This window comes from Scylla paramamosain, unplaced genomic scaffold, assembly GCF_035594125.1.
Source record: "Scylla paramamosain isolate STU-SP2022 unplaced genomic scaffold, ASM3559412v1 Contig51, whole genome shotgun sequence".
Classification (NCBI taxonomy): Eukaryota; Metazoa; Arthropoda; class Malacostraca; order Decapoda; family Portunidae; genus Scylla; species Scylla paramamosain.
In genome coordinates this window covers 1-25000 of record NW_026973716.1, presented here as the reverse complement: position 1 = coordinate 25000, position 25000 = coordinate 1, and the positions used below count along the sequence as shown (strand labels likewise).

At 39.0% G+C, this 25000-nt stretch overlaps 2 protein-coding genes and 1 pseudogene across 2 annotated transcripts in view; 1 reads left to right on the top strand and 2 right to left on the bottom strand.

Annotated features, from left to right (window-relative positions):
• Positions 1-1107, top strand: part of LOC135098225 (uncharacterized) — a 58338-nt gene extending 57231 nt beyond the window's left edge. The window contains exon 2 of the mRNA XM_064000478.1: positions 1-1107. This exon is cut by the window's left edge and continues 824 nt beyond it. The gene's annotated coding sequence lies outside the window, so the exon portion shown is untranslated.
• Positions 1108-11904: 10797 nt separating this feature from the next.
• Positions 11905-21867, bottom strand: LOC135098239 (dnaJ homolog subfamily C member 2-like; annotated as a pseudogene).
• A 1753-nt stretch (positions 21868-23620) lies between these two features.
• On the bottom strand, positions 23621-24629 carry LOC135098217 (dnaJ homolog subfamily C member 2-like). The gene is made up of 2 exons (XM_064000471.1): positions 24328-24629; positions 23621-23725 (listed from the first exon to the last, which is right to left on the bottom strand). Exons 1-2 carry the CDS (start codon positions 24529-24531, stop codon positions 23621-23623), a joined length of 309 nt encoding a protein of 102 aa, XP_063856541.1. The 5' UTR covers positions 24532-24629.
• Between the last annotated feature and the right edge of the window lie 371 nt (positions 24630-25000).

Below are 25000 nucleotides of genomic sequence, written 5' to 3'. Positions count from 1 at the left end.
TGATGTCAAACACTAACTTCTCTTAACACAGCACAACCAAAACCACTCAAAATTATACATTAATTTTTTTTATAGAGCAACATGTGTGGAAAGTGCTACCAGAAATATTTGCATAACAAATATTTGGTTCTGGACCTTAGCACTTATACAGTACTGCACTAACTTACACACAAGGTTAATTAATGATGTAATACTCAGGTGAAGCTGGATTTTCAAAAGACTGATCAATATTTTTTCCCAGATGTCATTTTTATGCAGCTGACTGAAGGAGAAAACACTGCAAAGCTCACAGTATTCTTCTTAAATCTTACTAAAATGTATGCGCATCACTTTCTGATTTCACCCCAATGGCACACAAACCAAAATTCATGGGTATGGAGATGGCTGGACTACTTCCTGTGGCCACCCCTGTTATATCTTAATTTCCCACTGTCTTTCCTGTGTGCTGGTTAAGCTACTCACTGCTGAAGTCCCTGGAAACTAGGTAGAATAATTTAGAATGACATGGTTAAGTTAATGCTGATAAAATCTCATTTGTAATATTCAGGAAGATTGAATTATTCTTCCTCTGTTGAAGCAAATGATATAACATTGACTAGAAGCTTTCACAATATTTATAAGCTTTCTTGTATCAGAGATCTTTTGAAAATCCAACCATTAATTTGTAAATACTTGTATAGTGTAGCTGGCATGAGGGTTGCAGTCTTCATTATTTACTAGTGGACAAGCAACAAGTGATGGTGTGGCTCTGAGCCACTGTAGTAGGGATGTTATGGTCAAACCTCCATACATTACTGTCTCTATCCAGTATGAGACCGGTGTTCAAGAAGCACAAGCATGTGCTGAATAACAAGAAGCCGGCGTGGCTCAAGAGGAAGAGTGAGTAGGACGAGAAAAAACAGAACAAATAAATCCCCTACACGTGTTGTCTCCATTGACACAAGCCATGAAAAGCTTGTCCATCTCTGAGTGCTAAGGAGCAGTGTGTTCAACTGATGATGTGGAAACTTGAGACAGCCAATCATTTAATGGACTTTAGTAGGTTTTGTCACCAGTCTTCTGTGTGTCACTCACTACATTTTGAAATTTTTACTTGTTCTATTTAATTTTGTGTGTATGTACACAATGTTTATGGTCAATAAACTATTTATAAAAACTATTTATCTGTGTAAGATAAAAGCAGTTATTATTATTATTATTATTATTATTATTATTATTATTATTATTATTATTATTATTATTATTATTATTATTATTATTATTACATATTTTCCTTGTATTTAAATATTATTATTATTATTATTATTATTATTATTATTATTATTATTATTATTATTACATTTTCCTTGTATTTAAATATTATTATTATTATTATTATTATTATTACATATTTTCCTTGTATTTAAATATTATTATTATTATTATTATTATTATTATTATTATTATTACATATTTTCCTTGTATTTAAATATTATTATTATTATTATTATTATTATTATTATTATTATTATTATTATTACATATTTTCCTTGTATTTAAATATTATTATTATTATTATTATTATTGTTATTATTATTATTATCATGCATTTTCTTGTATATAAATAAAATACTGTAACTGATTTTTTTTTTTTCTATCCATTTAGACACTCTCTCTCTCTCTCTCTCTCTCTCTCTCTCTCTCTCTCTCTCTCTCTCTCTCTCTCTCTCTCTCTCTCACTCGAATAAAATGACTGGTGAGGAACTCATTAAAGTGCTAAAAATTCCATTAAACTACGAGAAATAAGACGAATAATTATTATTTACCTAATAACACAAACAAGGAATAATAAACAAAACTTAAGCCAGAAAACACGAAAAGATAAAACTATCATATCAAGAAATACGTAGTTTTAAAAAATCATGAATATCAAATAAATAGCTCACATATAATCAATAAACACGTAAGGAACAGTAAATAAACAATTAAGCCCCTTCATTGCAAGGGCCAGAGTCGGAAAGTAAAAAAAAAAAAAAAAAAAAAAAAAAAAAAAAAAAAAAAAAACTAAAGTACCGAGACTAAAACATAGGGAATTAGACAAATGACAATTAATAAGCACATAAGGAATAATGAATAAACAAAAATTAAGCCAGGAAGACTATTATAATTATTGCAAGGAGATAGAGATAAATATGTACGTGTATGTGAAATTCGAGGTTAAAATGCTCAAATCTAGCCAATAGCACGACAATAGCAGGACATAAGTGAAGGTGTTCCTCAAGGCAGGGAAGGTGGGGGAGGGGGGGTTGGCTATAAACTATTGGGGGGATAACAGTTCCAATGACTATTAAGTAATGACGCATCCAGTTTGGCGTGTGTGTATTTTTCGCGTTGTGATAATTTAAAGGTTTTCTCGCGTTTTTATTTTGATTTATTGATTTATTTTATTTATTTATTCATTTATTTTGGCAGGTGTTATATTTGTTGAGTGTTTTAAGTATAACTGAGGCTCATTGCATCAAAACTCCATCCATAACCTTCGTGGGACGGTTCAATTTGGCAAGGTTTTTTTTTCGCATTTTGGATTTCGTAGTAAATTATGCATTTTCTCATATTTTTCTTTGCTGGTATTGTTTTCATTAAATTACTATAAGATTACTGTGTGTACTTGCTTAAATATTATTGCTTCTTTATATTAGATATCGTATTAAGAGAGAGAGAGAGAGAGAGAGAGAGAGAGAGAGAGAGAGAGAGAGAGAGAGAGAGAGAGAGAGAGAGTTAATCTACTGCTTGATAGCTATCATTTACTTCTCATTCCCTGAGTGAATCTGCTTAAATGCCACATTAATAAGACCTAAATTGCGTTTAGGAAAGTGTACAACAGGCAGAAGTACAAGTAACATGTTATTTTGCGTTCAGAAAGACGAAATGAATAGTAAATCAACTTACGGGGTCATAACAATTACACCACCAGATAATTCACAGCTAAAAGCAACAAATACATGAATAATCCTGTAGAACTCCCTTCGACTCCATATACGACTGGAAAGTTGGGGCGCCTTTCCCCCCCACCCTCCACTACCACGCCTTCTTTTCTTAATCAGCCAGTCAAGCAATAAATCAATCCCTTCGTGAATCATACCCATTTCCAGGTGTCACCCCCACCCCTAGATCTCTCATTCTGTCACGTATGAACAAGTACAAAGGGCAAGCCAGCTGTCTCTTTTAATATTCTTGCCTGAAATAAGATTACAAATGAGGGTCTATTAATCATCCATTAAATAATCCATTTTTATTGCTTTCTCATTCTTCTTGCTCTGTGTATTGTTAAATTGGATGGTTATATCATTGTCCCTTCCTGTGTTTTAGTGTGCCATTACCTGTCCTCTCTTCCAGCCGATATTTAGTTTGTACTAAAATAGACTGGCATAACTTTACAATTTATACACAAATAACAACATAAACCAATAATGCATTGATATTATGCATGATAGGAGTGGACATTTCCACTCTACATCATTAATGAATGCATGATGAGACGCACACTATTACAAAGCTAAAGAGTTCAATACAAACACTCAATAACAATTTCAATAACTTTATTAAAAATAGCAATCTTTATAAATCATGAAACCAGAAAACTTTAAGAACCTGGGGCTATAATATCAAATGCACAATAATGCAAACACTTTTTACACACACACACACACACACACTCTTTAATGATATTTCTTAATATACAGTATAATTCCCAAACAGAGAGAGAGAGAGAGAGAGAGAGAGAGAGAGAGAGAGAGAGAGAGAGAGAGAGAGAGAGAGAGAGAGAGAGAGAGAGAGAGAGAGAGAGAGAGAGAGAGAGAGAGAGAGAGAGAGAGAGAGAGAGAGAGAGAGAGAGAGAGAGAGAGAGAGAGAGAGAGAGAGAGAGAGAGAGAGAGAGAGAGAGAGAGAGAGAGAGTGATGAACTACCTGGGGTCATAAATGCAAAGTACAGGTATCAGTCAGGCAAAGCATAGTGCTTGCCTGTCTCATATGGAATGTAAAAACATGGCTTCATATCATTCCAGACCTGGGATTATGGCCAAAAGTTACCAAGCAGTGCTGAGCAAAATCCAGTAGAGTAATATTCAGTATCATTGAATTACTGACAAAGTAAAGATCATTATGTGCAATGATACTCACTACCTAGGAGCATTTCAGGTTACTACCAAGAGTCTGACCATGCTGGCAGGGATGGTTAGGCTACAACACATTACATACTTCTCCATTCAAATCAGTCAGCTGATTAAATGGAGAGTTAAACCATTTTGATCATCTAAATCATATTAAGGCATTGGATGAGATCTGGACAGCTTGGGTCAACACCATACATAGGTACTCCACTACTCTGTGGGAGACACTTGATTGTGGCAAGAGTCATCACAATACCAAACACCATCCTTGTCAAAGCACAGCATGGCCCACTCATCCACAGGAACCCAGCCATCTCTAAGGAGCAAATTAATGCTGCCCAGTGTCACTCCTCATCACTTTTAGGGAATAAGAAGTAGATCCCACCCCAGCACCATCTTTAGATAGAATATAATACAGAGGATAGAGAAGGAATACAAACAGGGCACATGGTATGGTATAGAACACCAACCCTCACTTTTGGAAAACCCCAGCTGCTCAGTAGAGCAGCCAGTCACCATGGCTATCACCTGGGGATTCTTAGGAACAGGTGTTAGGTATAGAATGAGAGATAAAGAAAACTCCCAATACATTTCAAGTCTATACGCAATGCAATTTCAAGTCTACATAGATAGACAAAAAAGTGTTCATGAATTAAACACAATATTGTAAGTTTTAAATGTTATGTGGTACCTTAGATAGATGGACAGGTCACTTGAGAAGAGAAAATAAGAAATGTCTTAGGAAGAGTATTTTGTCATACTCGTATGTATGAATATATATGACTGTATGACATAGATGACTGGTGAAGGAGATTTTGTCCCTTATCAGAGTGGTTGTGTAGCTGAAACAAATTAATGATTATCAAAACAGAGACACATTTGAGCTGATTGGTGAATTACAGTTTCAGAGTGGATACGGCATACACTGGGATGATAAAACTACTGCAGTCATAAAGTAGATGAAAAAATAACTGTGGGGAGGAATGTAAAGCAGTAAAATATGCAACAAAAGAAAGAAAGAAAGAAAGAAAGAAAGAGAGAGAGAGAGAGAGAGAGAGAGAGAGAGAGAGAGAGAGAGAGAGAGAGAGAGAGAGAGAGAGAGAGAGAGAGAGAGAGAGAGAGAGAGAGAGAGAGAGAGAGAGAGAGAGAGAGAGAGAGAGAGAGAGAGAGAGAGAGAGAGAGAGAGAGAGAGAGAGAGAGAGAGAGAGAGAGAGAGAGAGAGAGAGAGAGAGAGAGAGAGAGAGAGAGAGAGAGAGAGAGAGAGAGAGAGAGAGAGAGAGAGAGAGAGAGAGAGAGAGAGAGAGAGAGAGAGAGAGAGAATGATGTGACATGACATCTTTAAGTACAAATGAGTATATAGTAACCATACACTGATACTTGTCCCCTTATACAGTGATAAGTTTACCCAAACACAATGGACATGGATGGAACTTTTGGAGGCTAAAGTGCTCCAGGTGACTGGTGGACTCCATTTCATTGCGGAGGTCCAGGATTCTCTGCACAGTTGGGCTTTTGGTGTCAGTGGAAGTGGTGGCAGTGTGGCAGCAGTAACAGTTTTGGTCTTTCTATGGGCAAGTTCTGTAGGATTCATATTCTCCCTCCTGATGAGGGACATCAGTGTGAAGGGTCAACAGAGCATCAATTCCCTCCTCAGGCAAAGAATGATGGATGCAATTTTCTGTTTCTTGTTGTTGCTCCACCTTTTCAGAGTGCTTGAGGCGCTCGTCAGCCACCTTTCCACTGCTGGTGGGTGTCTCAGACTCACTGGTTCCTGTTCCACATTAAGAGTGTTAGCAGATGCCACTTGTATTTCATCTACTTAGTACATTACATCATTACATAAATAACTGGTGTTATCTGATATTAAAGTGCTAATGAGCAACATGCCACAGAAATCTGTTTATTTCAAGAAAATTATGAAGATAATAATAATGTTTCGTTGCACTTCATAAGATGGCTCAGTTTTTACTACTCACCAACACTGCTAAAGATAGCAACTGGACTCTTAAGGACGCTGCTTATCTTCTCGAGCTGCTCAAGGTCATGATCTGCTTCCTTTTCCTGCACCAGCTTTGATATCAAATCCTGCAGGAAACAACTGTGTTAATTCACATTTTGAATAAATCTAATAGATGAAATTTCACTTACAACACCTTATGTGTCTCTGGTGACTCATGGAGGACAGATACATCACCTGAGACTAAATGGTCAGTGAAGAAGTTGACCCTTGATCCTGGCTAATCACATTAAGTACATTAAACACTCCTGTTAACTAATAAATGAGGGGTAGATTTCTCTGGAAGGTTACATTACACTACTTCCCTGGCATTTGAAAACATTTTGCTCTAAATGAACTCATATGGAAGCTTTCCTGCAACATTAAATCTCAGCTAGATGCCAGATGGTGTAGCCTCCATCACAGAGCAAGGTAATGATATGAAGGCTTAGTACTTTGGTCAACACCTGAATAAGAACCATTTGAGATGCAGCAGAGATCACTAAACTGCCAGCAATTGAATAAGAAGTGTGTGAGATGCAGCAGAAATCACTAATCTGCCATGACATGAATAAGACAAATAGACAGTAGAAAGCCAGACCAGCAGAAGGAATAATCTATCTCTGTTCCTCTTGCACACACAGACTAACACTTTCATCCTTTCTACTTTATAATCACACAATCTCAATCTCTCTCTCTCTCTCTCTCTCTCTCTCTCTCTCTCTCTCTCTCTCTCTCTCTCTCTCAATATCACCCTGTCATGCCTCTCCCCTCTCTGCCTTACCTGTGATCCTTCTGGTGACTGTGTGGGCGGGCGGCCTGCCTGGCTCTGCACTTGGCAAACCAGCTGTTTTCCAGCACCACCACCATCTCACTGATGTGTACCAGCTGGTCGGGCACCATCCCACCTGGAAACAAGTCAGTGAGTCAGTAGGTGTTTCTGTACACAAAGCTGTCAGGTAGATAGACTTAATGAATTGAGAGGTAATAAATAAATAAATAAATAAATAAACAAACAAAAGGATAAAACCATAAATTAGGGCAGCGTTCCGATGTGTGACAAGGGCACCAGCAGTATGTGGTAATTACCTGCGGGTCGATGGCAGCCTGCAGTCATCACCGCTAATCCTTCCTGCATTTCTGAGGCTTGGCCGACTCAAATTCCACCTTCTGAAATGATTGGGTTAGGTTACCTTAGGCTGTGTCTGTAGTAAGGGACCACATCTGTACATGAGGTCTGATCACTGCCAGATATAACTAATATTTCTTCAACACTTTCATGAACAGCAGTGAAAGAGAAAACATTAAGAGGAGGAGGAGGAGGAGGAGGAGGAGGAATAAGACATACAAGGAAACAGGAATAATAGAAGGAAGACAAGGAGGAGGAGGAGGAGGAGGAGGAGGAGGAGGAGGAGGAGGAGGAGGAGGAGGAGGAGGAGGAGGAGGAGGAGGAGGAGGAGGAGGAGGAGGAGGAGGAGCTGCTCATAGGACTGTGTAGATACAAATGAAAGGAAGAATAAGGCTGTGGCTGTGGATGACTTCATTTAGTTTGGCAAGCTAGATTAAGACCAGCAGTGTGGAGGATACAAAACAAACAAACACTCACACACACACACACACACACACACACACACACACACACACACACACACACACACACACACACACACACACACACCCTAACCTGTATATACAAAGACAGTGGGCAGGCTTCACACACTGCCTTTAACAATCAGCATCTCTCTCTCTCCTGGAAGTTAAATTTATCAAAAAAACTCAAAGAAATCTTGGTAGAGACTTCAGTGAATCTATGCTCCTGATGGTGGTGGTGGTGGTGGTGGCAGTGGTGATGGTGGTGGTACTTGGAACACTGGCTCTCTTGTCCCCTCATCCACATTCTGAGAGAGAGAGATAGAGATGGTTAGATTAGGTAGGTACTTAGTTACATAGATTGAGATAGAGAGATAGATAAATGGTTAAACAAAGTTAAATAGACTGAGAGATAGATGGTTAGATTAGGTAAACAGATAGACATTGAGACAAGCAGAGATAGGCCTAGTTAGGTTAGGTCCAGCAGATACTTAGATAAATGGGTAAACTGAGAGATTAATAGATAAAATAACAGACAGATAAATAAGCAGAGCCTGCAAAACTATCACTAATATTATGAAAAAAACCCTTGAACACCCTAAGGCCGGGCGCACATTGAGACGCAGGCAACACAGGCGACACAGCACAGAGCAGGGCAGAAAACTGCATCTCACCGGTTTAAACCTAAGCACACATATTGACACGCAGGACAGCACAGCACAGATGCAGACCTGTGCCGGCCAGCGCGACGCAGTCGTTCGAACGCAGTTTCCTGTGCCACGTGCGGCGCAGCTTGATAGCAACTTGCTCTTTAGTACTCACAATGTCGTCCACAGAGCAACTCATAGAGGCTGTTCGCCATCAAAGAGTGCTGTATGACACTAGTCATCCTGATTATATGAGAGGAACTTATAAGAACGAGTTATGGGCAAATTCTCCATGTGTTTTCCTCTTCTCCAAGTATTCACTCCTCCACACTGACCTCTTTGCTCTACAAATGTCATATAATAACATTACTTTCTCCAACTCGTTTTCTGAGTCGGAATCGGAACTAAGGTTTCCAAAGTAATTTTTGGCAACAGCCATGATCAACACTACCGCACAGGACGACAGCCTGCTTCTCAATGTGCGCACCACGCCTGTGCTGGCGCTGTGCTGCCCTGCCCTGCCCTGCCCTGCGTCTGCCCTGCTCTGTGCTGCCCTGCGTCTCAATGTGCGCCTTGCCTAACAATTAAAAAATCATTAAAATACCAGAAATGAGGCAATTAGGCATTCAACAAACAAATTCTTCTATCTGTCTATGTCTAAACTTTGTAAAAATTAAAAAAATGACTTTAAATGTGTGTGGCCAGCTGTAGTAGTAGTAGTAGTAGTAGTAGTAGTAGTAGTAGTAGTAGTAGTAGTAGTAGTAGTAGTAGTAGTAGTAGTAGTAGTAGCCTTTCCACTAGGGGTTGAGAGAGCTATTAAGTGAAAGATAGGTGTCTGACTTACCTGATGTCACCTGGAGGGCTATTAAGGGCAGGAACACAGGAGGGCAGGTGTTCACAAGGCAGGTCAACACCACCAGTGTGAGGGGAAGTGTTTGGTGAGCCATACTGATGCTGCATTTGATTCCTGTGATGACCTGGGGGTGGGATGCAGGTGGGAGGGGGTGAGTGAGTGAGTGAAATCTATCACTGTATACACACTGGGTATACAGTGAAGGTAGGACTCACTCATTGATGAATAACTGTGTGACTGAGTGACTGACTGACTGAATGACTGAGTGACATATCATATCCAAGATTGAAACTGTTATTGTCACACATAAAGGGAAGACTGAAGTTTAAAGATGCAAAGTAACTGTATTTAACATTGGCTGACATAGTGGAATAATACATTAGTGGAGAAAAATAGTGGATTCAGCAGGAGGAATAATATAAATAGACCAGACCAGCAGGAATAATATAAATATAGACAGTTGACCAGACAAATAGACAGTAATTACCTGCGGGTCGATGGCAGCCTGCAGTCATCACCGCTAATCCTTCCTGCATTTCTGAAGCTTGGCCGACTCAAATTCCACCTTCTGAAATGATTGGGTTAGGTTACCTTAGGCTGTGTCTGTAGTAAGGGACCACACCTGTACATGAGGTCTGATCACTGCCAGATATAAATAATATTTCTTCAACACTTTCATGAACAGCAGTGAAAGAGAAAACATTAAGAGGAGGAGGAGGAGGAGGAGGAGGAGGAATAAGACATACAAGGAAACAGGAATAATAGAAGGAAGACAAGGAGGAGGAGGAGGAGGAGGAGGAGGAGGAGGAGGAGGAGGAGGAGGAGGAGGAGGAGGAGGAGGAGGAGGAGGAGGAGGAGGAGGAGGAGGAGGAGGAGGAGCTGCTCATAGGACTGTGTAGATACAAATGAAAGGAAGAATAAGGCTGTGGCTGTGGATGACTTCATTTAGTTTGGCAAGCTAGATTAAGACCAGCAGTGTGGAGGATACAAAACAAACAAACACTCACACACACACACACACACACACACACACACACACACACACACACACACACACATCCCCTATGTACATTTTCAGTTTGTCAACTGCCTAAATAATAAACCGTTTATTATTATTATTATTATTATTATTACACACACACACCCTAACCTGTATATACAAAGACAGTGGGCAGGCTTCACACACTGCCTTTAACAATCAGCATCTCTCTCTCTCCTGGAGAGAGAGAGATCTGAATACATATGAAGGATCTGAATACATATGAGAGGGCATCAAATGTCAGGTTAAATCCTTCACTTCATATACAGAGCTTAAACCCATTTATTTATCTTTTTTTTTTTTTTCAATGCCTGCCCAAACTGAGATGCATCTTATAACCCCATATGTCTTATAAACTGTCAAATACAGTATTTTCTATTTTACAGTATTTTATCTTGTTCCAACAGGAAAATACTAATTTTACAGTATTTTATCTTGTTCCAACTGGAAAATACTAATTTTTTTGTCATTTTATATGCTAATGATGAAGTGCTTCAATGGCTGTCCTTCATCAATATCCTATGGTCACCTCCTCTCTCCAAACTAACCCAACAAGAACTCATGCACTATACGTGGTTTGTGTAGTAACAAGAATTGTGGGAGCTGATCACAACACACTATGACCACTGACTACTTAAATGTGTATTCATTCACATAAACTATACTATATCTTAATTAATTGACTATCCATGCACAAAAACATAAAAAATAAATAAACAAATAAGTAAATAAACAGAAAAAGATTACTATGTTATGCAACTCCATGGTTTCATATAAATTTCCCAGAGTAAAAGCAAGCATGACACACTCAGTATAATAGCATGTATATTACACTTACTACTTCCAAACTGCCCCAACATGTGCAAGGGAAAGGCCACATCTGGCATGCTCACCTGACAACACAGTAGGAGCCAATGTACCCAAAAGCATTGACTGTCAGGAAACAAACTGATGTTAAGTAGTTCTCCAAGAGCTTTTTTTCCATACTTCATACTTATTTTCCGAGCATTCACAAGACCGGTTAGCTGCAGGCAAACAAATGCAAGTCATTAATATTACAAAGATAAACCTCAAAATACAAAGTGTCATTCCCAATTCAAAAGAAAAAGGAAAGAAAAGGAGAAATAAAGAAAGCAAGCAAGTAAAATTATTAACTCCTGATCAAAGTCTTCCTTCCACCTTTGAAGCCAGAAAGCAAAATCATATTCCCCTTCACCTCACACTCTACTTACACCAGATCTATCATGGCATAAGGTAATTGATATGAAAAGTTCTATGCATAGCTATAATCCATTTTCACCTCTTTTTACCAATATAGTAACAGTAATCTTTAACATTTTGTCACCTAATGACACCATCACACACATTTTCAGTAACTAGATAATTCTAATGAGCCAAAATAAAATTACAGTAGATGCAATGCAATATTTTATCGCAATCACCCCTTTACTGCCAAGTGTTACCTTTTTAAATTATATTCTAAACTTCCATCAAGCTTAGGAAGCCAGTGCAGTTGCCAGAACAGTTTACTAGACACAATGAGGATAGTATCCCTCTAACATAAAAAAAAAAAAAAAAAGGTCACATACCAAGTACACCACACCATAGATTTTGATGCTTTCAATGAACCCCAATGATACAGATTTCAAAGGAGGCTGAGGAGCACGAGTGTTTCCAGCAGTGGCCGAGCTCATAGCAGGAGTATGGCAGGATCTTGCTGAAGCTCCCCATCCTGCTGTTGTTACCACTACTGCTCCTGCTGGTACCTGTCTCTCCTCACTACCTAAAGGGCAACACCTGAAAAGGGAACATAAGCATGGGTGTGCTGTCAATCCTTCTGTCTAAGTACTAACTTGTGCAAGCAATCTATTGAGGTGTTGAAACAACTCCCACAGGAAGCATATGAAAAACAAATACACAGGCACCAGATCACAAGACAATACTATTCAGTTAACAATGAAGTATGTATGCTGTAAATTTCTTATGTACGTTAAACTGCAGATATCCAGACTGAGAATGCCTCAAGTACCTTGTGATAAATAAAGCTCAACACATCATCAAATAAGTCACCAGCATCAAGGCAGTTTTTTGTTCAAGCAAGTCAGTTCTTAGAATCCCACAAAAGCAACTGTCAAGATCTGCAGACACACTTAAACTATCAGATGCATCAATGGTGATGCAGCAAAACCAGTCTCATCACATAAAAAATATAAAAAAATCAAAGATGTATGTTGGAGTCATCATAGATATCACAGAGAGGATATCATCTCAAGTAGAGCAGTGTCACATCATCTTAATCCTTATCACAGGCAAAATAGTTGATAAGATATTTCATGAGCTCAGTGATAAACACTATACTCAGTAATCTGATAATGAAACTGTAAGATGTTCTTTAAAGAGGAAAAGAATGCTTATTAAAAAGAATCCCAAAAAATATATTGGCTCCTGACAGACGCTATGGTCCCAATACCTAAAACGAGAGAGAGAGAGAGAGAGAGAGAGAGAGAGAGAGAGAGAGAGAGAGAGAGAGAGAGAGAGAGAGAGAGAGAGAGAGAGAGAGAGAGAGAGAGAGAGAGAGAGAGAGAGAGAGAGAGAGAGAGAGAGAGAGAGAGAGAGAGAGAGAGAGAGAGAGAGAGAGAGAGAGAGAGAATGATAGGCAACCAATTCATCCAAGTAGACATGGCAAAAACTAGATTTTTCCTACTTAATAAGCTTCATGGGCAGACAAATTCATCTGCATGGTCAGTTAAAGGATAAGTAAATCTGTGCACTGACATAAATCTGCAATGTTGTTTCTGTAAGGCTGAGCTGTACATTACCAGTTTACTTTCTACCCTCATGAGAATTGGTTCACATTCTCTCACGTTCTCAGGATCTGATCGATTCAATTAATACATGGAGTCAATGTGACCCGGGTCTTATCATCCTGCACTGATCACATCAAGGAATGGCATGACACGTTACAAAAGGAGGCACTGCACAAGCATTACATTTATGCCCCTACATCATAACTGCCTCTAACCAATACTAGCGAGTTGAACCTACAGCAGCTCAAAGGTCACGGTACGTGACTCTTCACTCAATGAAACATTGTAGTCACTCTTGCTAAAGCAGAGATTGACTGACCAGAAATGTGAGGTCACTGCAAGCTGGTTTCAAAGCAGAAAGATGAAAATCTCATAATAATGAGAAGGATGCTGTAATACTTCTATAAGGTGATTCCAAAAGCTTGATCACTGATGAGAAGTGTATTGCCATACATCACAACCTGTGGCTCACCCAGGCCCTATGATGAGTGTACTGGATAAAACAGCTCAAGACAGCCACAACTTCCATTGCCACATATTCATTCCCATACATGTGCAATTTTTAACCTACTATACAGTACTGCAATTAATTTCTATACCTATTGTGTTGTTGCAATGTTTAAGATTTTTACAGTATGAAGGCATCATTCTCAGTCTGTGAAGTGGCAACTGTCAACAGCAGCAAGCCATCCTCTCTAAAAGTTTAAGCATTTCTATACTAAAGACAACACAAGCCAAGAACCGCTTCACCTTATTTACACAGCTATACAGACAAGAAAGTCAAGGCTCTCACGTGGCACTTGACTTTGTTTACAAATGCTTTCACTGTTGCAGGAGACACCCGACTGCTGTTGACAGATGCCACCTTGCCACCTCAGACTATCAGCTGACGCCACAAAATCAGTCACATCACCGCACTGAGGGAGATAAACAAACCAGCACCTGAGAGCTTGTCATCACTCAGTACTAAGTCTGTTTTGTCTGCCGCAGGGCTCGTCTTGACGTGTACAAGTATAAATAGAGGATGACTGGCAAATGACAAACCATAACTGTCCACGGGGGCGAGTTGTGTGTGGAAATGAGGTAACGTGTGTTGTGTTGCTTAATATAAAGTGTACGTATCCCACAGTACTCTCCACAACCACCAGCCCCATTCCGATAGTAATGACCTCAATCCTACCAACCACCACCCATTTCTCAATATGCATAACCCACACCAGTCCATTACTACTACATCACTAGAAAATTTACCGTCTGTTTGTGTGTGCAGTGTTGCGTTATAGTGTCAATACCCCACACCACCCCCACTATAACCCACCATCACACCACGATCTCAATCCTACACACTACCACCCACTTAGTAAATAAACAACAATCGCCCATTACAATTACACCACTACAAGAATTACCGTGTGTGTGCAGTGGGCTTGGGGCCAAATGAGGTTTATCTGGGTGGTGGGGTACCTCAGCGCAATCATGAAGGCTGGCGGGGTAGATATCAGGTCGCTATCTGTAGTTTTAGTTCCCCTACACGTCCGTCTGTCTGATTGGCCGCTACTGCCCCGCCAACCTTCCGCACTACGAGCCTAACAGTGTTAAGTTCGTATAATTTTACTGTTATTATTATTATTATTATTATTATTATTATTATTATTATTATATTATTATTATTTCTCATGTCTCTGTGTCATACGAAATAGTATTTGTACTACTACTACTATTACCACTACTACTACTACTACTAGTAGTAGTAGTAGTAGTAGTAGTAGTAGTAGTAGTAGTAGTAGTAGTAGTAGCAGAAATACTGCATTTTGGTTTATCAAAGCGACAGATGCGTGGTTATGTAATGCAGTTCACTATTACCATCTGCTTCCTTTTATCAATAATGACCATATGATATCTGTCACAAATCAAAGGTCGCAGATAACGTGGTGCTTTATACTTCAAAGAAGACCCTGATATGCGATCACGTGAAAAAGGAACACCCCAACAGCAGGTTTGATCTACAAAATAAATAAATAAATAAATAAATAAAAGTCAATCCACAAATTTATGATGTCGTTACGAAAGGCTTAAAACTGAAGATATGATGGAAGGTAGAGTGCACAGCGAGATGCGAACAATGAACAAAAATTATAGCGCACACACACACACACACACACACACACACACACACACACACACACACACACACCATGACCATATATATATATATAATATATATATATATATATATATATATATATATATATATATATATATATATATATATTTTATATATATATTTTATATATATATATATATATATATATATATATATATATATATATATATATATATATATATAATATATATTATATATATATATATATATAATATATATATATATATATACCAGTGGAAGACATTAAATTTTGTGTAGGTGGTGGGTGAGCATGGTGGCTGCAGATGATAATAATGATTATCTATATTTTGGTGTTTCACAAAGCTATTACTGGCTGTGTTGGCCTAGGTTAGGGTTGACTATGCTGGTCCGGGCAAAGCTACGAGGTCACACATTCTGAGGCGCACATCCATGATTCAACAGCTTGCATTATTACTTATATCACAGACTGAGTCACTTATTTGAGGTACTGAATCGCACATCATGAACTTATTCCATGCATCAGCCACTGAGAGCTATATTCTGAAACACCTCTGAGCTGCACCTCCATTACTTACAAAGTAATATTCCTCAAGTGTCAGGCTTGAATCATGTGTATCAAGGACCTGTGAATGTGTATAAGCATGTTAAGTCACAACTATTGTCTCAATGATGTTTGTGTATTTTCTATGGTAACTCTTCATTAGGATCTACACTAATCACAGCATTTACCTGCAGCTCTTCATGTGGCATCTTTACTCTTACCCACCTTGTAAATTTAGTGTTACTTTAAAATCACACTTAAGACTGTAGTTTTCCTTTAGAAAATTAAGAAGGTACACATTTGTATGCAATCACATGGTCATCATTGCATATTACTTCTTATTATAGTCACAATCACCGCACACTTTTTCACACGTCTTGTAATTTTTTATACAACTGCCACAGATCCATTCATTCTTCAGGAAGTGGCTTCCTTGTGGCTACTGCCATATTAATGGAGATTGCCCTTCTGTCCTCCAGAGCTACACTATGATGATAAGGAAAAGCACATGCTGTTTTGCATCTGCTTTCTGCAATGTATAGAATTCTGCACTTATCAACATTAATTTTCAATATTAGCAGTTTTCCCATAGCACTTAAAAATACTTTTCCAAGTGTTAATTTTGCTTTTTGCATGACAACTTATTGGAAGCAGTGGAAGTGAAGTGTGATGGAAGAGATGGAAGAGTTGGGGGATGAGGTTATAAAGGAGAGAAAGGGAGAAGTGGAGGGGAAAGAAACAGATCCCTAGCTACACTTTTGTGTCCCCCATCAATATATGTAGCTGCCCCTCCAATTCAGGTAGTCCAAAAGTGGCACTGCTGAGACATAATGCTTAAAAATAGAACAAGAGATAGATTTTCAGATAGCAATATTGCTTCACACAACAGCTACAAGAATTTGCTACATCTGAACTCACAAAGGAAAGAAGACAGCAGGGTTTGGCTCCTCACTTCTTTCCCATTGCAGCAGCCTGAGCCGCCTTCTTTGCCTTCACCATCTCAACAAGCTCCTGAAATGCCATCATATGAGAATAAGACTTAAAAGTTACAATAACATCAGTGTCTACTGTGCACTATATAAAACCTTCACTACATACATACACACACACACACACATATATAAAACCTTCACTACACACACACACACACACACACACACACACACAACACACACACCACACACACACACACACACACACAGCACTTACATCTCCATGCATTTATGGAGGGACCACAAAGATAAAAGCAGATCAAAAGATAAATGCATCAGAGAGAGAGAGAGAGAGAGAGAGAGAGAGAGAGAGAGAGAGAGAGAGAGAGAGAGGAGAGAGAGAGAGAGAGAGAGGAGAGAGAGAGAGAGAGGAGAGAGAGAGAGAGAGGAGAGAGAGAGAGAGAGAGAGAGAGGGAGAGAGAGAGGTGTCACTCCATAAACAAGATAAACCTGATTTGTTTTCTCCACAATCTCACATACAGGGAATAGCAAGCAACACATCACCAGACACACAAACACACACACACACACCACATATACAGACCTTATAGCGCCTCATGCAGTCTTTCTTGGTTCGGTTGGGGACACACCTTGGCAATGCGGTCCCAGCGGTCAGGAGTAGAGACTGGATAGGTCTTGAGGGCTTGCTCCAGCAACCTCTGTTCCTCAGCTCCCCAAGCAGCAGTGTTCATCCCCAGCATCTCCTGTGGTGCTGCACAAAGGAAAGATCTAACATCAGCCTAAAAACATGTTTTTTCTTAAAATATCTTGGAATTGATTCACAGCTCAACTGGTGATATTGTATAGAGCTAAAAGACAATTCACAGCAGTTACACAGAGAAGGGAGAAAGCTCTTGAGTTCATACAGAGAAGACTCATGGTCATAATTAATTAGTATAAAAAGAGAAATGAGAAATTACCCAAGCATCAACATGATATAAAACTACACAAAGATGCAAAAGAATGATCTGAATGTCAGCATAACAGCAAGAACTCACTGTCATATCTCTGGGAGGCTGTGGTGTCGCTGATCACCTGCCGAGCCTGTGCCTTCTCCATGCTGTGGTAGGCATTCTTGTTGGCTGCCTCCCTCATGTGCTTGTCTGAGTGTTGCAGCTCCTTGGCCTTATTGAGCACCTCCTTGGCCAGCCTGGTGATGCTGGTGGCTGTGTGTTGGTTGATATACTCTGCCACAACCTCCCACCTGCAGCATGGAGGGTTCAAAGAGTTCCTCTAAGTACAGCAATGCATAAAAACATAACCTAACATTAGGGGAGCTGCAAGAAGCCATCCTTGTATGAAACATATCTACCTATATCCACCTATCATTCCCATCCATAAATTTGTCTAATCCTTTAATGCTCCCCAATGACTCAGCACTAACAACCTGATTACTGAGTCCATTCCATTCATCTACTACTCCATCTGAGGACCAATTTCTTCCTCTCTAACTATTTTCAAGCTTGAACCCCATTGTGTCTTGTTCTATCCTAATTATGATCCTGAGAATTGTTATAAATGTCACCTTTGTTATATTCCCCATACCACGTGAAGACCTAAATGGTGTGTATGTAGAGAACAGTAGTAGGGATCAGATAACAACCTTGATATTAGTCATTTTAAAACACACATGGAAACACAAGAATAAGGCAATAAATCAATCAAATAAAATATTAAAGCTTAAAAAACCCATCTATTTATATACTAGGCCAGCAATCTCACATCAGCTGGCCCAGACAAGGCACCACACACACACACACACACACAGACACACACACACACACACATACACACACACACACACACACATGCACACCACTTAGTGTCAGCATGCTCGGCTCACAACCGAGAAGGCATGGGTTCAAGTCCTGGGAGAATCTCTTCATGTGTAGCCCCTGTTCACCTAGCAGCAAGTAAGTACAGGATGTAACCTGAAGGGTTATGGCCTCACTGTCCCAGTGTGCGGTGTGTGAATGGTCTCAGTCCTACCCAAAGATCAATCACTACAAGCTCTGACCTCTTTCCATATGGGGAACAGCTGGTTTGGTGACCAGCAGACGAATGTAGGTGAATGACACGTCATTCACACTCTTAGCCCTGTCAGCCCCAGTGGAAAGGGACAGCCTTGTGGACCACCAATAATAATAAGATATCAAAAAATATATAAAAAGAAGCAATTTACACACACACACACACACACGAACCAGCTCACCTCTTTGTTGTGCCGGCAGGGAAGAGGTTGACGGCTTTGATGAGCAGCTGGAGGTCATCTTGATTCCAGACTTTGAGTGATGAACCTTCCCCTCCTCCTCCACCCCCTCCCCTTGCTGCCGCTGCTGCACCTCCTCCCTCTCCTTTTTTATCCTGTTGCGCACCTCACTCACCTACAACAGAGAGAGAAGGCAAAGAAGTGTTACAGGGGGGTCCTCAAGTTATGACAGAGTTCTGTTCCTATGCCATGTTATAAACTGATTTTCTGCATAGGTCAGAACCAGCATAAGTAAGCTACCTGCAGTATGTCAATCACTAATACTAATACTGTTGTACTGTAAAGTCATAGTCTAGGACATAAACACATAACTATTGTGCCTGTAAAAGAAACATATGAAGGACAAAAGTCAAGACTGTCATACACCAAGGACTCCTTGTACTAATCATAACTATCAGTGGAGAAATAGTCTGAAAGGTTTGACTATCCTAGGGAAAACAGGTCATACAGAATATCCAGATCATTTGGGGTGGATTGTTCTAATTTAAATTAGCTTGCTTTATGCTACTTTAGATTTAGCTAATCAGATAAGGTAATGTAACATGACTTAAATAGACCTAACATAGTTCATTTCAAAAGTGATGCAGATACCCATATGTCTGTTGGAGCAGCTTTTGGGTTCAAGGCTTAGGAAATTTTTTGATTTAAGAATGACAAAAATTATGCTTTTTCTTTTTTTTATATAAGCAACAATTACTGCTACTACTACTACTACTACTACTACTGTTGGCCCTCCACACTCACCTCCTGTGTCAAAAAATTACTACTGCTATTACTACTACTGTTGATCTCTCTCACTCCACCTTTGTCAATTAACTACTACTACTACTGTTGATCCTCCCTCACCTCCTTCATGAGTACCTCCCACCCTTGCATCTTGTCCTGGGCCACTTGTGCTAGTTCCTTGTTGAGTTCCTCCAGGCGGGTCAGCTCCAGTGCCTCACACAGCAGCTCCACATCTGTCATGGTCTGCACTCGCTCCCCCTCCTCTGATGCAAAGTAACTGTTGTCCTTACAGAGAGTCCGCAGCATCTGGGAATAGAGGATACTATACTAATGATTTTCAGCCTCTCTCTTATTGCTGCAATGTTTGCATATCTTGCTATCTTTTTACTGCTATTTTTTTTCTAGTAAACTCTGGAACTCCCTGCCTGCTCCAGAAGATCCTCCTTCCTATAACTTGAACTCTTTAAAATGGCTGGTTCCAACTTTTCAAAACACTTATCCAACAATTCTGGATAATCCTTATGATCTTTCTTTTGGGACTAGCATCTCAGTGGACTTTCTTTCCCCCCTTTTTTATTGCCCTTGACCAAAGATCTTGCATAAAAAATGTGTACTGAAATATGTGAGGAAAGGGGTGAAGAGAGAGTATGTGAAGTTCAGAGCAAAGAGGAAGGGAATACAAGGGCAGGACTAAATAGAGAAATCTGTTGCAGTTATGTCCTCATGGAGTATTTATCAAGAGGTGTCAAATAAAGATAGACAGATACAGAGATGTTCTTTATCACTGGCACCATCACATCTATGCAATGACAAAGAATGTGTGCTTTATTCTATTTCACGTTGCTTTTTAAAATTATTTACCGTGAACAAAATACAGGCAATCAGAATTTGTATATATATTTTTTTAGTTTCCAAATTAATTTACACATTTGAACACTAAATTTAATGCTCCTTTCCATCTTTCTAATACAAATGCAGTCCTCTCAGCCCCTTATGAACAGGAACTGTATCAAAATCATTTAAAAAATGACATCAAAGAAAAAGGAAAAAAATATAAATCTGAAAGTATATAATGAATGAGAATATTTTAATGTGAAATGTTACAGAAGATGAAAGTGGGTAGAGTTTCATTTTTTAGTTTTTCTTTTTTTTTTAGCAAATTTTGTAGCCTTAAACTGAATGATAAAAAAAAAAAAAAAAAAAAAAAAAAAAAAAGACTTGCCAGGTAGAATGATGGCTCCAGGCATGAGTCATGAGAACTATAGGGGCAGGTGACAGGAAGGGAGGACTGCGACGAGATGAAAGTGAAAGGGGAGAGGAAAGGAACAGGAGGAGGAAAGGCTATAATGTAGTGGGCTTGCTTGCCATAGCCAGGGATCATTATTATTATTATTATTATTATTATTATTATTATTATTATTATTATTATTATTATCATCATCATTATTATTATTATTATTTTTTTTATATATATATTGGAGGATCACTGGCCAAGGACAACAAAGACTGAAAAAAAAAAAAAGAAGAAAGAGGCCCACTGAGGTGCTGGCTCCTGAACACAGTCAAGTGTTAGTCAAACAAACAGGGTAAGTGCCTTGAAAACCTCGCTCTTGAAAGAGTTCAAGTCATAGGAAGGTGGAAATACAGAAGCAGACAGGGTGTTCCAGAGTTTACCCAGAGATAGGGATGAATGATTGAGAATAATGGTTAATTCTTGCATTAAAGAGGTAGACAGAATAGAGATGAAAGAAAGAAGAAAGACTTGTGCAGTGAGGCATGCAGTTAGCAAGATCAGAAGAGCAGTTGGCATGAAAATAGCAGTAGGAGGTAGCAAGAGATTCAACACTGCAGTGATGAAAAAGAGGCTGAAGACAGTCAGTTAGAACACACTAGAAAGAAAGTGCACCACGAAAATTCAATATATTTGTCAAGAGAATTTTTGATTATGTTAGCGATCACAGCAGTTTAAGCGTCAAAGACAAGTGTGTGGTAAGTTCTTACATGTCAAGCATATTCTACCCTCCTCCTCACCTTCCTCTCTTTTTTGAATGCTTTCTTCAGCACCCTCTCTTTCCTTCTTTTCTACCTCCTGTTTTGCTCTTTTGCTCTGCCTCCTCTTCTTCTCTTTTCTTTCTCTCTGCTTCCTCAGCTTCCTGCCTTACCTGAAAACACCAAATTTACACATTAGCAAGACATATCATTCAAAAAAAAGACAACATAGCATGGTATTTCAAAATATATGGCATTTCCGAGCATAAGACATGAAAAATACAAATCAATGAGAAAAATGTGAAGCCTTGGTCTGTTGTAGAAATCAATGCATATATGTGTCCGAGAGTAGTTAGAGATTGGCCTGGTGCTAATACTGGAGATCACAATGTGCACTCACCCTCTCCTCCTCTTCTTGTTTTTGCCTGATTGCCTCTGCTTTTGCCTTTTTCTGAGCCAGTCTTCTTTCCTTGTCTTCTTCTTTATAATCTTAAAAAAATTATATATATATATATATATATATATATATATATATATATATATATATATATATATATATATATACTCGTATATATATATATATATATATATAATATATATTAGATATATATATAATATATATATATATATATATATATATATATATATATATATTATATATATATAATTCTTCATCTCTTTCCCTCTTTTTCTATAAACTTACCCCATTCTTTAGCTACAGAAGTAGACAGCAAAAGCAGGAATTAATTTTTCCCCTCATAAGGAGTCAGAAGTAAAACAAGAACAAGCTTCTTTGCAATCTAAATCATCATAAACCCTTCCATCAAAATGAAATTTGAAGTATTATGTAACAACAGAAAAAAGTACTCCTTGTGATAAATATCTCTTGGGATAATGCACAAAATTTCAACTTTTATTGGGATACAACGAAAATACACGAAATCAGTAATAAGTAACGAAACATACTTGGCTATCCTTGGGTCACAGGCATATGCATTGTCAACTAGCCTGCGCAAATCGACCCATCTCCTCCTTCCGACGCCTCGCTCGCTCTACCTTGTTCTGCTTCTCTATCCATCGACGCTCCTCCCGGCTGGCAAGATTGACTGATTTAAAGAAGGGAAGGCGACCACAACATGGCAGTCACATTGCACTGTTACAAAATATTCAAAGAAACTAAAATGACCAGTTAAAGCAATCAGGAACAATGTCGGTGCCAGTTTTTCCTTGCCATAAGTCTGGGTATTCTGTCTAGCCATATTAATTTTTCTTGTTATTTTTTCCAATGTCAAGCTTAGGCTTAAGTTTGGGCATTATTTCCTTATTCAATTAAAATTTTATTCAATGTTAATGTTTCAAGATACAAATTTCACCATTTTTGCTGCCTTTGGGAAGATAAAGCAAGGCTGGAGTGGCATACACAGTACTCTAAAAAGACCAGACATACAAATAGTGAAGACTCACTCCTGTCCCTTCTCCTTTTCCTCCTCATCCAGATATGAAAACTCTCGCCAGGAATCAAAGTCGTACCAGAATCCATAGAAGCGATCAACCTGCACAGTGATGAAAATTAAGTCGGTTAACAATACAAAATAAACACTATTCATAAAGAAATGCTTGAAATGATGTTTTATGTGTAAGTTACTGGACCCTCTATGCTGAGGAAAATGATTAGTGTATGATATTGTTAAACAAACTTTCAAAATTACTGGTCTATCTTTCCATCAACATAGCATATGATGATGGTAACTATAAAAAGTAAACTGTCACCAAATATCTACTTGCATTTCTGCTACTAGTAATCTCACTTCTAAAACAGTACAAGGGAGAGTGATGTGACTGTACAGGCCAATCACTCTCTCCAGTTACTTAATCTGCTAATCTGGACTGACCTTTTGTGTTGGTGTCATCAGGTTTGCCCAAGCCAGGAACGTGCTTGTGGGTGGACCAACGAGCATTGCACTCAACACACCCGTGAAAATCTGCAATGCAACACTGTGCCTTACAAAGATGTGGTGGAGACTGAAGAAGAGAGAGAGAGAGAGAGAGAGGAGAGAGAGAGAGAGAGAGAGAGAGAGAAGAGAGGAGGAGAGAGAGAGAGAGAGAGAGAGAGAGAGAGAGAGAGAGAGGAGAGGAGAGGAGAGAGAGAGAGGAGAGAGAGAGAGGAGTGGTATATAATCTAATATAGATCCTGACATTACAATATGAGATGGAGTTACTCCCTTCAGTGATATGTAATCATCCACACCACTACAAGTAATGTATACAATCTTTATAACCCACCTGCAAGAAAACAAGCGGTGAAAAGGAATAGATTTTTTGCAATTTTCTAGCCAGTATAATGTTTGGAGATGGCTGTAGAATGTGAAGAATTGTCCCAGAGTGGTTAGTGGTAAAGAAAAGATGTACCAAATAGCAATGAATACTGAACTTTCAATTCTTTGTTGAGTCATTTTTCTTCCTAATAGGAGTTAGCGCTTGCCTTGTGTGCACATATATTTGACATTACAGTATGACATGGAGTTAAAAGACCTTTGAATTCTTTGTGGAATAAATTTTCTTCTTAGTGGGGATCAGCGCTTACCTGGAAGAAGTTTGCCTTATTGTGTGCACTGACAGCCGGCACCTCGTCATCAAACTCTGGGTCCACCGAGTCCCAGGAGCGTCGCTTGATGGGGTCCCCGAGAATCTCATAGGCTTTGGTGATGCAGGTGAAGTAGTCATCGTCATCCCTCACCTCCTCCCCAGCTGCTCGCCGCTTGTCTGGGTGGTGCCACAGAACCATCATGCGGTCTGTGAGGAGTAACACAATGGACGGAAGTGCACACTAATGCTGCACTCTCATTCCTTTACCCAAGTGTTGGGTCATCCTGTTTTAAGCACGTACCAAAGGGAATGCTAATTGTTATATTAGACTTACAGATATCTTAGCATAAAACCAATGATCAGAAAAGATAATGTCTATCTATCTATCTATATATCAGGTTGCCAATCCCACATGGGGTGGCCCAGACAAACCACCACACACTCTTACAAATATCATTCACACTCATAGCCATAGGGGCGCCAACTATTCTTCAGACACATTCTCTCTGCTCTTCTGTATGCACCACCTAGCTACAATTCAAGAGCTTGTTAAAGCTAACAGTTATGGACATGGTTTCATAATTAATAGTAATTACTACAAACAACATGATGGCATTCCCTTTGGGTTCTACTTTAGCAAATGTATCCCAAATGATTGGTGTGAGCAAAAC

Coding starts and splice junctions, on each gene's coding strand:
- LOC135098217 (XM_064000471.1), bottom strand. CDS start 24,531: ATGATGGTTCTGTGGCACCACCCAGACAAGCGGCGAGCAGCTGGGGAG. Junction 23,726..24,327: donor ATAAGGCAAACTTCTTCCAG/GTAAGCGCTGAT, acceptor GTTGCATTGCAG/ATTTTCACGGGTGTGTTGAG.